Below are 16,682 nucleotides of genomic sequence, written 5' to 3' on the forward strand. Positions count from 1 at the left end.
TCCTAATGGCTTCACAGCAGACACCACTGTATATGTGAGCATGTGCATTTCAGGGTTCAATGATGGCCACATCTCTCTCACACTTACACACGTAGAAGGTCAGAGTTCTACACATTGACATTGATTAATATGAGAGACAAAACAGTGAAGAGGGAAATCAGTTTCAATTATTACTTGATCTACAATATACAACCAACCCATTCACAGGAGCACTGTGCAGCCTTCTATCATATAACCAGCCCTCCCCCCAAACCAAAAATATATATATATATGTGTGAATATGGATGTTTTTTTTGGTTGCATTCCTCGCGAAAATGTCACGCCTGATTTAGTGATAAACTCACTGCCATTAGGAGACTTCAAGGTGATGTGTATCGGTGGCTGTTATTTTTGTGTGCTTCTAGATTCTCTTGTGGACAATCATACGATACTGGAGCCATTGAGGCACTGAGTGGAATTATAGGCTGGGAAACATCTTTAAAAGCCTCCTGGGATTGAGCCAGGTCCAAAGATTCTCTGTGTCTTTCTCCCTCCTTCTGTCACAGAAAGAGAGAGGAGGGGGGAGCTGGATAAGATGGATCAGTTTGTTGAACATGTAGACACAGGTGACAGAACTACCACAGCGCTGTTATCTGGATTCAGCCTATAGATGGGGAGGATTGGGGATAAATGAGAGGAAGGATGGAGTGTGAAGAGCAGAGACCGGGACCAGAGCCAACCAATCCTCTCAGGGTGGCAGCATGGACTTATTACCCCTCCCTGATGAGCTAACCTCACTGACAGTGCTCAAAGGCACACTGCCATCCCCTTGCTCGGCTTTGGACTCGCTGTATTAAAAGCCATGTACAGGAAGGAAAGGGATAAAGGCTAACTGGAATCATCATAAATGCATTGTCGATTGAAGTTCGCTGTGGAGAGCATGCATTTCTGCTGAGTCTTAATGGAGTTGATTGTCTGAGCCATGAAGTTGAGGAGGCATCAATATGTGACTCCATTTTTCATGAAGGGAAAATTGCTCCAGGGATGCTTTTCAACTTTTTTATTCATCAGTTCAGCTGACTGTTGCTAGGAGCCAAGAGATGTTTCCCAGCAGGCCTCTGGCCTAAAACTTTGCAGCCCCCATCATGTGATGCCTAAAATGCTACGCTTTAATCTAATGAGATGTGAGAAATGTTAAGTGTGTGTGTGAGAGACTCCAAATCACAGACAATTATTTGATGAATGGGTAAACACCAAACTCTGCTCTTTTCCTTCGGCAGGCCTGTCAAACATCTCACCCCCCATGTCACCGGGACGTCTTCATGGCGATGTTTAGCAGCGCAGAGCGGACCTGGAACGAATCGGATCGCCTGGGATGGGACTCGGAGAGGAATGAGAGCGCGGAGGCATCGGGGGAGGATGAGCGTAACTACTACGCCATGCTGTACTCGCTGCTCATCCTGGCCATCGTGTTTGGGAACGTGCTGGTGTGTCTGGCTGTGCTGAGGGAGCGCTCCCTCCAGACGACCACCAACTACCTGGTGGTCAGCCTGGCCGTGGCCGACCTGCTGGTGGCCTCGCTGGTCATGCCCTGGGCTGTGTACCTGGAGGTGAGGAGGTCATGGTGTCTGTTGTTCCCAACCCTTTTTTCGTCTGAAGTACATCACAAATCCTTTCAGGTCATTTCAGTTTATTTCAAAATAGATGTTAAATAACACCTCAACAGTGGATATCGTATGAATTTCTATTTTTCATGCAGTTGAATTGACCTTTTATTCATCACTTTCATTTACCGGTTTCCACTGTCCATTAATTTGTGCTGATTATATAAACTATATTACTTTTAGACTTCTATCCTTACTTGCTTAACCTTTCATACAATCTGTGTGGCAGAACATATTATTACGTTTATCTCAGGTTTAATTAAAGGAGGTGAGTAATGTGCAGTCAGCTTATCGTATCTGGTAGATTACTGGACATTATGACAAAACATTGACTAAATTACCAATTTATAATCCTAATTGGATGTTTAGTTTCTTCCCTAAACAAACGTATGTAGAATTTATGTTGTTTTTAATCAAGTTGTTCATTTTTTATTTATTTATTTATTAGTTGAGTTATCCCACACTCTTTCCACTCACCCCTCTGGCAACTGCAGAAGTACTGCTGGTAAATCATTGAGCTAGAGCTCTGAAGGGAAAGAAGGGGAAAGTGGAGAGGAAGTAAAGAGGATGTGGAAGAGATTGAAATACAGATGGCAGTGAGTGTCATGATGACTCTGGAGGGGATAAAAGAGGAGGAAGTACATAGGAGAAAAAAATCGACTTTTGCTGGAACAAAAAGTGAGAGAAAGGATCATTTGGAGTTTATTACGTATAGTGATATGTGTGGGCGAGAGGAAGACGGTAATGATGATAAAAGGTGGTTTGGATAGTGCTTCACCATCCATGTCGATTACACAAAATTGCTGAGGGACATTTTGAATATTAAGAAATGATGACTTCATCTGCCTTTGTTAATTGTCTGTGCTTCAAATTACATCGAAGCAAATGCAAACCTGTGAATTTCATTCATTAAAACCTTTTTTTATTGGGTTTTGCAGGATATTACAACATTTGTGTCAAACACAATTGCCTTTTAGAATGTGCCATTAGTAACAAACACACGTATCATTTATAAAGGAGTGGGCAAGGACCCTGTTAGGCCCGCAACAGTAACGTACGCACATACCAGCAAGGAAACAAACAAACAGGAAAGCAAAACAAAACAATTTGAGAATATGTATATGAATATATGTATATATTCACATTGTTTTGTTTTGCTTTGAAGAGTGGAGGTACAACATTAATGTGCTGCTGAACACCCTCGTGAGTAAATGTTCTTAAATATATAATATATACTATATTTAGATTTAGATATGAATATATAAATAATAAATGAATAAGGAAAACCTCATATTGCCCCAATTTACCCCTCAACAATTAATGTATTAGGTTAGAATATATCCCAAAACTTTGTATTCTTGTAAAACGTGCCCCATACTTTGACAAATGCATTGGAACTTCAACATGTGAATTTCATTTTCATCAAAGCCTCTAAGTCAAATTGATATTCATGTTTGCTGTTATTTTTAATTTGCCCTTCACAGATGACTTACTAGTGTCGCATAGTTTATCTGCTAATTGTTAATTGTTAATTTTCATTGCCTCCATCTTTGTGGTGCTGTTCAGCAACTCCATGAGCTGTACATGACTTTCAGACGTCCACATTTCATCAAACTAATATTTTAAACACTGAAAATGCTCTTCGTGTGTGTGTCCTGTTTGTGTACAGTGAGCACACAGACGTGTGTGTGTGTGTGTGTGTGTGTGTGTGTGTGTGTGTGTGTGTGTGTGTGTGTGTGTGTGTGTGTGTGTGTGTGTGTGTGTGTGTGTGTGTGTGTGTGCGTGCATGTGTGTTAAGCTTGGGGGTATCGAGTGTCTGGCTCAACATGAGGTCTAAAAATCATCTGCTTAAAGTTTGCTCACTGTCAGCAGAAAGCACTATTTCTCACAGTGTGCAGAAGATTCAACAGAAGGTCAACCATAAAAAATATATATTTTAACATGATATAGATGATTAACATGATTATATCCTATGAAAGGTAATCTTAGGTCGCCAGGAGCCTTGCCTGGACTCAGTTATGAGTTGAACTTCCACGCGGGCAGTCATGCTGTTAGAGCATGTGCTACATTTTTCATTTCAGATTCAAAGGGAAAACAATCCCTTAAGGAATGAGTCATTAAAAGATAGTACAACACAATATTCATTAATTTAGCAGGAATGTAAAGGTCAGCGATATCTTGGATAAGACTGGGAGAAAAAAAACTATTAGTCCAGAGTTATAGGCAAAGACGTTCAACTCCCAGCACTAGCGCTGCGAGCGCCATCACCCTGCGAGCTCTAATCACAAGGATGAAGGATTGGCCTGTTGTGACCAGAGGGTTGCTGGTTTGCTTCTGCGGGTGTGTCTTGCCAGGAAAAATGACTGAGTAGCTCTCTCCCCACCCCTCAGCAGGTACCAATCATGTGCCCTTGAGCAAGCCATCTTATCCCTGGATGGCACAGTTGCTGTATGACTTGTACTTGAAGGAAGTGGTTGTATTGGCAGCGATGACGGAGCGCTCACTTTCCACAATTCATCTGAGAGGATGCCGCTCGGCCTCAGCACATGTACAGCCTGACTACGGAAGCGGCTCCATTTGTAGTGCGGTTTACCCCCTTCTCTCAGGCCATGATTTTATCAGTAGAGTTTTTATTAAACCAAGTACAGGGAAGATCTGACAAGATTGAGTGATACAAAGGCGCTCTTGAGTACCCTGCTGATGTTTTCTTCGGTCAACATTTTGTTCCTCCGACTTTTGTCAAGAAAAGTATCTAAAAAAAAAGGCTTCATGATCTGCACCTGTTTCAACATCATTTCAAAAGAGTAGTTTATTGTAACTTACTATTTTTACTTGAAACACAACAGATCCCTCTGACAGAGGCTGAAGTCTAGATCACATATGTTCAAACACAGTCGATACGAGGTGTCTGCGAGCCCCACTGAGTCACCATCATTTTCTCACTCGCACACACGGTTCAATATGTGCCCACATGTGTACCTCAGTCTTTTTGCTTTTTGTGTGAGGGGGTGACTGAGTACAAATAAGTACTGTGTACATGCTGTGTATAGATTGTGTGTATTGGTCTTATTTCTATAGCTAAGAAAACCAAATAACTCTGCAAAGATTACAGGATACTTAAAGGATTACGGTGCAAAGCCAAATAGAAGACATTTTTCCAATGCCATGTTCCAGTTCCATACAAACTAATTGTATGCTCTATATATTACAGTAATTGTCATGGAATAAAATCGAAATAAAATCGAAAGATCTGCACACTTCTACCATTCTAGTTTTCTAAGATCTTTCTGTCTCACCAGCGTCTACAATTTAATTGATTTTTTGCAGCTGTGAGCAGCTCCTTTATTTCCTTTCAGCAATGCATTGTGGGTGTGCATCACTATGATACGTGTTTTCGTCACTTCTCCCAAACAATAATGGTTCCTACACTTTCCATCATGCAATTCAATTGCATATTTGATGACACCCTCCCTGCCTGCTAAACAGCCACATATTTTAAACTCAATGTCCCCAGCTTGTGGAGGACATTGTGCAACTGTTTTCGCAGACTGAGTGGTACTAACCATGTCAAGAAAACTGATTTTTATGTGTAAAAGTGGTGCAGAGCTCCTTTTAAAATGGAATGTGAATGACCATAAATGGGTTTGTGTTTAGGTTTAATTTGAGATTTGTGTTGACGTTGAGCATGTTAAGTTTGAGAACGAACGACAGCCGTGACTGTTTCTACACTAGTACGTTTGTCTCTGTGTATGTGTGACAACTGTGGTCTCTGTGAGAGAAAAGCTGCTGTCTATTTACATCTTCTTGAATGCGTGAGTGTGTGTGTGTGTTCCTGTCCATATCCCCATGAGTGCCTGCCGCCTCTCTTTGTAGGTATAGGCGTATATTCCCATCTTGGGCTCAGCATTCAGTCGATGGAGCTTGGATCCCATTTATCTCTGTCAGACAGTTATTACCAGGCATCATGGAGCCTAAGTGAAAGCCTGTCGTTCTGCTGGGGGGGAGGAGGTGCGGGTGGTGGTGGCTTGGGGTCTTATCGGTTCAGAAGTGGGGTCAATGTCCTTTAGGAAATTGAACGTTTCCTTGAGTATCCTTGAACGTTATCCATCATGGCACATAATCATAGAACATTGACACATTTGCATCTTGTGTTATCTAAGAACAAGTGACATAAACACAACTAATCCATAAATTAGCCTAATTAATATCTACATTAGCATAAATGCTTAAGTTGAATATATCAAGGTGAGGACGGTGGTATACCTTTTAACCTAGTCAAAACTATCTTCATGTGTACATTTTCCCCTCTTCCTTGCCCTGCTGTCACATGTGCAGGTGTGTGCGCTCAGTGGGTGCGTCACACTTCACGGTGAAGAATGGAAAGAGAAACGTGTGCGTTGATAATCTGCCTGTCTGTCCTGTGCAGGTGGTCGGCGGCGCCTGGCTTTTCAGCCGGCTCTACTGTAACGTCTTTGTCACGCTAGACGTGATGATGTGCACCGCCAGTATCCTCAACCTGTGTGCTATCAGCATTGACAGGTGAGTGCAGTGTGTGCGTGTTTACCTTCCTGATGCAGTTACAGTGTGCGACTACAGACATCTGCTGTGACACTTCCAGTATAAATGTCATATTTACATATTTCAAGGTCTTGTTCTCTTCTTAACCTCACCTGACAGATACTTCAAAACTTCCCTGGAGAGAGAATATATTTCCCATCTTGCTCATATCCCCTCGATAAATGTGTGTCAGTGTGTATTTGTGCGTGTGCGTGGCAGAATAAGAGACAGGAACGAGGCAATTATATTTTTTTTACTTGATGTTCTAGGTTCAGTTTTTGGTCTATTTACGTTTAATTTCTGTGCATTTGTTTGCATTAATGGAGGAGGGACTGTGCCATGCATCCGTTTGAACTTTTACAGTAATAAATACAGCTTGTATTTTAATTATTTATTTGCTCAGTTTTCTTCTTATGTCACAGTTAATATTTAATCGCTCTCTGCGGTCTTTGAACTTGCGACCTGAAGGCATCAAGAGTTCAACTAGGCTACATAGAATAAATTAAGAACTGCATGAGGACTGGAGCGTTCTCCGGGATGTATTCTTACATTTCCTCAGTAACACTATCTGATGGGCGCTTTCGTAAGATACTTGTGTCGTCATGTACAAAGCTTGCGTACAACAACAATTTAGTTCGCCCTGCATAATCATGATCTAATTATGTGCCTCTGTCTTGTAGAGTGTCAAAATGTAGGTCTAACACAAATAATTGCAATTTATATTGTATCACGTGGTGCTTATATAAGAACGATTTATCCAACAACAATGTGAAAACTTGTAGTGGTAAACCTACAGAGGAGTAACACACATCAGTCTGCAGCTTCCCTTGGCTTTACGGAGCTTTAAAGTGATTGTCAGCTTACTTAAACGTCACTGTTTCTTTTTACTCTCATCATTCTCATTCGTGTTGTTTTCAGCAGCAGCTGTTTTCAGTGAAATAGCCCTAAAGTCTCACTGTAAAGTACCTGCTCAGCACCAAATGGCAAAGAGACAAATTTAGATTCCAGCTGGTGAACAAGCAGAACATTTGGCAGCTAACGATACAGGTATTTCCCTCACGATTTGGTAGAGCCCAAAAAAGAGCTAAAAGAGAGAAAATATTGGACTTTCTTTCGTCAGAAACACGACTCCGTGGTGATGATTGTTGTTCTGTGACTGCTGGATGTGTAAACAGGCAACTGTTTGCTTACAAGTGAACCTTACCCACTTACTGTAAAAAGTAAGTCAGCGTTGTTACAACTTGTTTCTGCTGCTTTCAGTTGGCCAAAGGTTTAGATGACCACAGAATAGTTTAGACACACACACATACACACAAAACTCTGCTGCCAGGACTAAGTCCTAATGGGAACTTAGAGGCAACATGGCATGCACAAAGCAGATGGTTAATCAGACCATGGTCATGTACAATAAAAGGTACCAAACCCCCTTTTTTTTAAAATTGCACACGGTTACATGCCTGCGTGTTTCTGAAGGATGACGTTCTTTGGAGCCCTGTGGCTCTCTGTGATTGATTATAAGACGAGTTAACACTACGGCTACAGCATCACACACTTTGTGAGTTGCTGAATTAAAGCGAGGCACCGGGGGCATAATGTGTCATTGACAGTGTTCAACACACCTGCATTACCTTTGCGACTGCATCGTTTATTCATGAGTTTAAAGCAATCGTTTTTTGTGATAGTTGGGAAGATTTGTCGCCTGTTTTAAAAGGAAGCGTCAAACCAGGCCATTCAGAGGCAACATAAATACTCCACAAAGGAAGTTCTTGCATCAAACTTCAAGGTGAAGTGCTTTTAAAAGTGCTTACAACGTAGGTCATGCTTTGAGTGGCGTCTGAGAACAGAGAAGCCTTGTTTTCATCCTCAACTAAAAGTGTAACTTAAAGCAGCACTTGATCAATAAATCATGTACATTATTTGTTACCTACTGCACTTTTTTGATCTTCGCTCTTATTCGACCGGACAGCAGCATGGCACGAGGGACGAATATTTTAGTGAAGTCTGTGCTCCGGGTTTAGCCCTGCATTTTGCCCAGAGAAGTACCAGTGTAATTAGTCTGATGAGGATAAACAATCGTGACAGTTATCTGGCTCTAAACAACATAACATCACATTCATTTTGGGTCGGGGTCCAGCGTAATTGCTGCCTCTTTCGAGCCTAGTTTTCCTGGGCTCATTATATACTCTTGGCGTGCAGATTAACTCTTAAATCAAAGCTCCACTTGGTTTATTGCTGAATACCCGAATTGTTTTGAAATAGAAATGCCTGTTTTGCTTCTCCATTGTTGGTCTTTATATTACCCGCTTTCTCTCAGCCGTGCATTTCTTGGCATCGCTAAAGTCTCTTCAAGGGCGCTGCTCTTTTTTTTTTCTCACTCTAATTACTCCCTTTTACTGTACTGTATCAGCAATTTTCTCTTCCTTCAAATGTCACCGACTATCCTCTGTACGCACACATTTTCAAAGCTGGATTGACAATAATATGTGTGTGTCTGCAGGTACACAGCAGTGGTGATGCCCCTCTTTTACAGCACCACCCATCGCTCCAGGAAGAGAGTTTTTGTGATGATTTCCACCGTGTGGGTCCTGGCCTTCACGGTGTCCTGTCCACTGCTGTTTGGTTTCAACACCACAGGTCAGATCAACAACATTAGGACTCCATCGTGCTTTAGATGCATCGTAGCAAACAATCAATTTTATGCAGGATGCAAAAATAGAATTCAAGACACTGTGTTAATATGAAAATCAGGGTCAAAAGTCAGTCTACGTGCTTATTAGGGTCAACGGTGGAACATGAAATGCGATCCAAAATGGTATTTTGAGGTGCACGCCCTCAATTTAGCATGTCAGAGTCAATTTACTGGTCATGGGCTGTAATACTCAGCCTGTGAAAATGTTGTATAATGTTTTCTGTGACTATGTTTTGAGCTTTGAGAAAAAACTCACTGATGATGAGACTTGAGACTTTTTATGTGTTGCAACCTGGAGCATTTTGAGTTTCAAAAGCGTGGCCGTTCATGGCATATAGTGCAGGCCGTAATCAGGAGCAGCTGAGGGCGAGAGTTGTAATTCAAAGTCACAGTTATTCTGAACATCTTGCTACTTAACAAAACAAACCTGTGGCAAAACGGCTGCAAAGCCACCTTACATCTAAATAAGGTCCAAAAGTACCAATACATTTGAATCAGCTAATTTAAAAACAGTTATACACCATTTGTTTCTTGTACTTGATGTAAATAAAGCATTTATACTAATTAACTATTTAAATGCATTGACAACAAGGTTACCAGTGAAGTTAATCGTCTTTGAAATAATGCAATTACAGGGATTTATTTTTTTCGGCAATGCTTTAAAGCCACTGGAAATTGGGCTTGAAGTCGTAAAAATGCATATTTGATATCACAGTTGAGTGTCTCATAAAGCACTAACATTTTAGTGAAAATTAAGCTTTAAACTATCACAAAATCTAGTCTACTAAATTGACATCTCACTTGTTTTATCATCTAGTGTACAATGCACAACCTGCTGATGATAAACGTCATTGCTAACACGAACTACCTGCCAAGCAAAAGCAAAAAAGAGATTTCTTATCTTAGACCATTAAGGTAACGGTTATTACCTGGCCAAATTAATCAAGGTTTTAACAAGTCCGCCGCAGTTTGAATATAAAATATTGATACGCTGTCATCAGGAGTCGAGAGGGAGGGAGGGAGGGAGGGAGGGAGGGGGAGATAGTTAAGACAACTCGGCCTCTGCAGCTTGGATTTTTACAATTTCTTTCCTAAACTTTATCAGGCTGCAATACTATATTTTTGGAGGGTCCTTGATATTAACACAATGCACCCTTACAGTGTTACAGTATATGATTTATACGTGACAAAGTAATGTATTTTGGTATCTTAATTTTTCCCATATGTGACATTATCATTTTAGATATTTATCATGCTAATTTAGAAATATATTGTACGTATAGGTGGAGGGAGAAATAGTGATAGTCAAGTCTCCCTTTTTTAACTTTCAAATATTGCAATGGATTCTGGTTGAATGAGGGTACTCTATGAGGAGTAATGGTGAAATGTGTCTTTGATCATTCTGACGGATGTTTTTTGGGGGATTATTCATGTTCTACATAAATGAACAATAACTTACTTGCTGTGCCAATGAAATTGCGTCTTCTGCATTTGTGTGACGAAGAATGGATCACCAAACAATAACAGGGACAGAGAAATGCGAGAGACATTTTAAATTCGATTGCCAGCAGCAGCGATACATGACTGCACATACACAATCAAGAGTATTAGTCAGACACAATGTAAAGCTACTAACAGAGACACGGGCTTTTGATTTAGTCCGCTTACAATCGATGCAAAATAATGGCCGCTAATTGCAGGAATCCAACTTTTTTGTCAGTATGCAGCCACGCATCAGCATTGAAAGGAGGGACTAGTGGGTTCAGATGAGGTCTAGGGTCCTTCCCTGCCCTTCAAAAGAAAAGCATTGAAAAATAACAGCTTAGCTAGACAAAAACTGCCTCACAAAATAATATGAATCTAGAAACTGAAGGCGGTTTGGAATGTTGCTAGAAATAGATTGTATCTGTCTGTGCTCGTTTCCACCTCTCTGTGTATTGAGGTATATGGTATTGATCCAGGGGAACGTCCAGGGAGAGACCAATCACTTCAGTTTGTTCATGCCACTGACATACAATATGTACTTCACAGCTGTGCCCAGAGTCTTTTTATTTATTTTTTCATTTACAGCACAATTAGCTCACTTGATGGATATTTAACTCTGGAATTTTGATTGAAAAACTGATCTATACCCTAATATTATTTCAATCAGGCTCTTGTTCTGAATTAATGGCACAATTATTGTGAAATCATTCATACTTCCACCTCACAGTCATCGCTGTTTGATTTAGTATGTATGCAGAATATGAAAAGGGAAAAGTCATGAAGGTTGTTTTCACGACGGGGAACATCATCACCGGGTTCAGAGGTTGGCTATAAATCACGCCTGTGAGTTTTGGGCTGTTTTGCATAATGATATTTTGTTTTTGACTCAGATGACCCCACGGTGTGCTCCATCTCCAACCCCAACTTTGTGATCTACTCCTCTGTGGTGTCCTTCTACCTGCCGTTTATTGTCACTCTGCTGGTCTACATCCGCATCTACGTGTTCCTTAGGATGAGGCGAAAGAGGATCATCTTCGGTCAGGCCAGCGGAAAGGTGCAGCCGGGCTCAGCGCCGCTGTCTGTGGTGAGACCATTATCTTATTTCCTTTGTGTTTTCACTTTTACTGAATTATGGTACTCCAGCTGCAGACATAATGGTTTATTGCCATTTATTTATAATTTACTAATAATTTAAACTACAGACTAGATATTTATTATTGTTCATTACTGTTTATTTGTGATTATTTCTGGTTACTAACACTAATGACTGCAGGCTTGTCTTTATGACTCATTAACATTTCTATTTGTGAATGTATAAATCTGTTGGCTTATTAGAAGCTCTTGACCTTTTATTTACTAATTAATGACTTTACTGTTGATGACTGAAGAACCAGTGAGATTTTTCACATCCTCTCAACTGAAAAGTTGTCTTATCAACAGCTTATAACTGATCTATAAAGCATTGTAAACAATTTATTAACCATTAATTCAGGCATTAGTTACAACTTATAAACCCTTTATAAAGGCTGTCATATTAAAAAGTGGCACTTGAATTATTATACAGAGAAATGTACTATTATCCACATTATATAGCCTTTTAGATCTGATTGTGTAAAGTCAACAATACATGGTGTTAATGCTCAGAACAATACTGCTATTTGTTTAAGCTCCTAATAAGCTGATTCTTTGTAGATTTCTTTCCCAACCAAAGCGTTATATTTCTCATGTAGATACAGTCTCTCTCCCTCATTCATATTCACTTTCTTTATACTCATAATGACTTGCAAATTACAATTCACCTTTATCTTGGACCTTTTCTGTCTGACCTCACTGGTAAAATTTCCCCGAAAGCGTGATTAGAGTAAAAGAAAATGCTTCAAAGTTCAAAACACTCAAAGTAATTTGCAGGTTCAAATGTTCAGAGTAAATGTAAATGTAGGCTGAGTGCCGTTGGCCTCTGAAGGGAACCCAGGTCAAAGATGAAATGTATAGTTTATGAGCAGCTGACACGGCTGTCACCATAAAACTGAAGTTGTTCTTAAGTCAATTGACTTGTCAAGTTAAAAATTGTCAGTTTAATTAGGAAGAGGAATGTTCACTGTGCTGGCCTCTGTCTTTGAGGTCAGTTACACCACACTATATCAATTATTGAGGAAGAATGAAGGAAGGAAAAAAGAAATACAAACAACTTAAGTTTAGCCAATGAAGGATCTCTCTGCTAAGTGATTTATGTTCATTTTGAGAAGCAAATTTGACTTTTGTTCTCAACCAGCTGTCACGTCTTTGATCACGTCTTTCACTCTAGTACTTAGTCCCAGTTACATCTATCATACAAATAATGGCTTTTTCTCTTAACCTCATGTTCTCTGCATCTTTATCTATTCTTTTTTTAAAAGCTGGAGTATAAAAAAAACAGTAACAAAAATGATATCCTGTAACATGAAATTTGCATATCCAGGAGATTCCTGTGTAACGTGGTTCCACTCCATTTTTCCCTCCATTGCACACTAATTCACAGTCAAGTCCTCTATCGTAAAAACAACAGTTTACAGATAATTGGTTGAGCCTCAGTTTGGGACCTCATCCATGGGTAAGATCCAAGCCCTGGAGGAGATCAGACTGAGAGAGTTACAATGGAAGTGTGTTTTGGAACAACATAATAGGACTCTGACTCAGTCAACTGAGGGATATTGATACGAAGGAGTGATTTATCTTTGTTTCTGCTGTGAGCTTTAATTGAGTCACGCAGCGTTTGGAAGCAACAAAAAACAACAGACATGAATCCTAATTTATGGCTGTGTCTGAGACGCTCACCAATATTTCTCGGAGCTTTGATAAAGAAATCCTCTGAGATGTAAATAGATGAATCAATAACTTTCCAAAGTGAATGGCACAATCCTTCTGTACCTGTAGTTTGATGGGGTAGAGGTGTTTGGATAAGATAAGGGGGATTAAGTATTTCTCTGAAAAATACGCTCTATCCCTCTCATCCCCAGGAGACTTGTCTGCAAAAAGAGACTCCCAATGCTAAGCAAGACTTGTCACCTATAAGGATTAAAGTGGTAAGTGCTATTTTAAACTAGAGATTCAACACAAACGTAAGATTCTTGAATTGATTTTTTGTTTCAGTGTTCCAGTTTTTCAGAATGCAGCGCAGCCTGACGCCTGACTAACTCTCTTATTGACTGTGTAGGCGTATTGTGACATGGTGGAACGCAAGATGGTTCTGTTTTTAGCTTTTCACGTGAGTCTGTCCGCGTGCATATTCATGCACACTTGAGTTTTGCCTTCTGCTGTGTGGCCGCAGCTCCGGGTCTGAGAAGGAGCTGAACAAGTGTGATTCTAAAGTGTGGCTTGTTGGCTTTCGTCACCTGGTCATTTGTCAGCTGAGCAAAATCTGTGGGTGACGCACTGCAGCACCTACATATCGCACAGACTTCTTAAAGGCGGCAAGAATAATGTAATTTTCCCCTGAGGAAAATGTGTGATGAAAGGAGTATGAGAAGACTGAAATTTATGTTTTGGGCTGTATTGGAAATAGACATTACGCAATATTTAAAACTTTAACATCGCTCCAGGGGGAAAAGGGGAAAAGGCTCATTGGAGCTGTAGTTGCTGAATTTTCTGAGTTTTTGTAAGTGGAAATAATTGCTGGTACAAGATTATAACACTTCAATACTGTTTTTACAGGAAATATTACAGTTGCACTGATGTATACTGAACGTTAACTGTGCATTTGTGATTTAAAAACTTGGAGTGGAGGTGCCACTTCGTTGATTCACTGGAGTAGCACTCAACTTCTAATATGTTCTCAAGGCAGGACAAGATGAACGTAATAACTTCAATGTGTTCAGCCTTCAAGCAGAATAAACAGAGCAATGAACTGTGATTACTTAAAATTCAAATGTTAAAGCTGCATTTTGTTTTTGTTTTTGGCAACTTAAGACGAGCTGAAAACACAACATTGACGCATTATCACCTTATTAGGTTGTTAGCAAACAGTCATATGTACATATTGACCAGCGACATTTAGGCTTGTGTTTCTTGACACCTGTCAAATGTCCAATATTCAGTCCTTTTAGCCATGTTTTGGTCTTCACGAACTCTCGAGGAATGTATGTTCACCAGATAATTCTGAAGCTGGTTCGTCTCTAGAACCAGCACCTTCTATATTACACATGAGGTATTGTTCATAGCCCTTTTCATACAAATAATTAGTGCAGCTTTAATGACTTACACACGACGACTACGTGAATAAATATGTGTGATATAATGGCATCTCTTCATCGTGTATCATTTGTCCCGACAACAGAGTGTAGAGCCGTCATGTCCCTCCAAGCCCAACCTTTTGTCAGGATGCTTGTGGCGCAAACGGCCAAAGACAGGACCGGTGGAGAACTCTATGCTGCCCCCAGTGGACACGCAGAACTGCTGCAGCATAAGCCACGCCTCCTGCGGTCGCACCGAGCTGGATCTGGAGCAGCAGCGAGAGGAAGAGGAGGCAGAGGGGAACAACCAGAACGAGCGGCCTTCTGTCAGGATGAACTGCGAGGTGAAGGATCTGTCTAACGGACGAACACACACGTCACTGCAGTCGATGGCCCATTCCATCAATAATACACGATTCAGGAGCATGCACGCACGGGAGAAAAAAGCTACTCAGATGCTGGCCATTGTGCTTGGTGAGTGGAAATTGTCTTAACTGGGATAAGCTGAATGAAAATGTGAATGTCATGGAAACACTTAACGCAGGCAATTTTCAATAGTTGCTATTTCCGCTTGAACTCCTTTTAACATTTCCGGGACGGTCTTTTCTGCCTAATGTACCCCTGTTCTGTCTCTCACCTGGTGGTGATGGCACCAGCGTATTTTCTTACTGTGTGCATCGGCTGCATATTTTGCAGAGCCACAATAAATCAAGTTCAAATGTCAGAAATGTCTGGCTGGTTCCGCGATCACAGTGTGTGTCCACACATGCTGTAGCTCCTGACACAGCTTCCACACGCTCCAATTATCAGCCAGGTTGCTGCAAGCCTGGTCAAATTAGCTCTGGCTCGGCATAGATCTTGCTGACAAAAATGTAATCAGAAGTGTCTCATTACATTTCACTGGTGTCAGTGAAAATGATGTTGTGACCCCAATTATAGCGCTTGAATATAATGTTTCAAGTGTGCAGCAGCATTCGTAGTTGTTTAGACATAATAAATGTCCTGTTGGCTGCTGCTCGGCATACTAAGTGACTTTAACACTTACCTATATTTACCAAATAAAGTAGAGGCTAATTGGGAACCAAAAGTGTTACAATTGACACCTTGCTAAGCTTATCATTCCAGCATGAATTCGCTGACTTACTACTCGAAAAGCACGGTCATTTTTTAAGCTATGGGTCTTTAATTTTCTATTAAACTGTGACAACTGTAGGGGCCAACCACAGTCAACTTGTTGGCTGAAATAAAGATTTTTATCAGCTGTGGCGTCACCCAACTAATACTAACAGCATGAATTGGTTGAAAAAGATGACTTCCATCAGATGTGTTTAATAGTTGCATATTGGTTGCGTATTGCTAATATATTCAGATATAGGAGAAGTGTATATATTACCTGTAACCCTACATAATAATTTATATAGTTAGCCAATGACTACATGTATTGTTATACATTAGTAGCTAATTCTGAAATAAGGCTTGGTGAGGCTACTACTGTTGGTGGCAAGCTAGTTAGTCGAGCATGCTAACATTTGCAGCTTACCAGCAGATAAATATATGTTTCTTACAATTTTGCTCTTGTGTTTTTGGTTTTGTCCTTCTGCTCTGTGGCTGCTCCAGGGGTGTTTCTCATCTGCTGGCTGCCTTTCTTTGTGACTCACATTCTGAACACCCACTGCGGGACATGCTACGTGCCTCCTGGGCTTTACAGTGCGTTCACCTGGCTGGGTTATGTCAACAGTGCCCTCAACCCTATTATCTACACCACCTTCAACATTGAGTTCAGACGGGCCTTCATCAAGATCCTCAGCTGCTGAGGAAGACAACGCGTCAGGACAATTCAAATGGAAATTAGGCTTTGCACTTGTCCTACAACTCCAACATGGTGCATTTTGTAAACAGTGACCACGTATTTACGCTGGTCATGGTCCAGATAAGCAAACCTGTCCCAGGAGTTACACAGTAGCAGTATGAAAAACAACACGCTGTGGTATGCAATAAATACAAAATTAAGAGGCTATTACTTCAAAACAGACTTTTTTTCAACAGGGCTGGGACTCCATTTGAACAGTATTACTCCTCAAATAAGACGTACATTTTTAC

General features: G+C 40.6%; 1 protein-coding gene across 1 annotated transcript; it reads left to right on the plus strand.

Annotated features, from left to right (window-relative positions):
- Positions 1-1,301: 1,301 nt before the first annotated feature.
- Positions 1,302-16,396, plus strand: drd3 (dopamine receptor D3; the record flags this gene model as incomplete). Its single annotated transcript, XM_079180990.1, has 7 exons — positions 1,302-1,589; positions 6,070-6,182; positions 8,698-8,834; positions 11,265-11,458; positions 13,371-13,436; positions 14,687-15,056; positions 16,200-16,396. 7 exons carry the CDS (start codon positions 1,302-1,304, stop codon positions 16,394-16,396), a joined length of 1,365 nt encoding a protein of 454 aa, XP_079037116.1.
- Between the last annotated feature and the right edge of the window lie 286 nt (positions 16,397-16,682).

The sequence above is a fragment of the Pholis gunnellus genome, assembly GCF_910591455.1.
Source record: "Pholis gunnellus genome assembly, chromosome: 20".
Taxonomy (NCBI): Eukaryota; Metazoa; Chordata; class Actinopteri; order Perciformes; family Pholidae; genus Pholis; species Pholis gunnellus.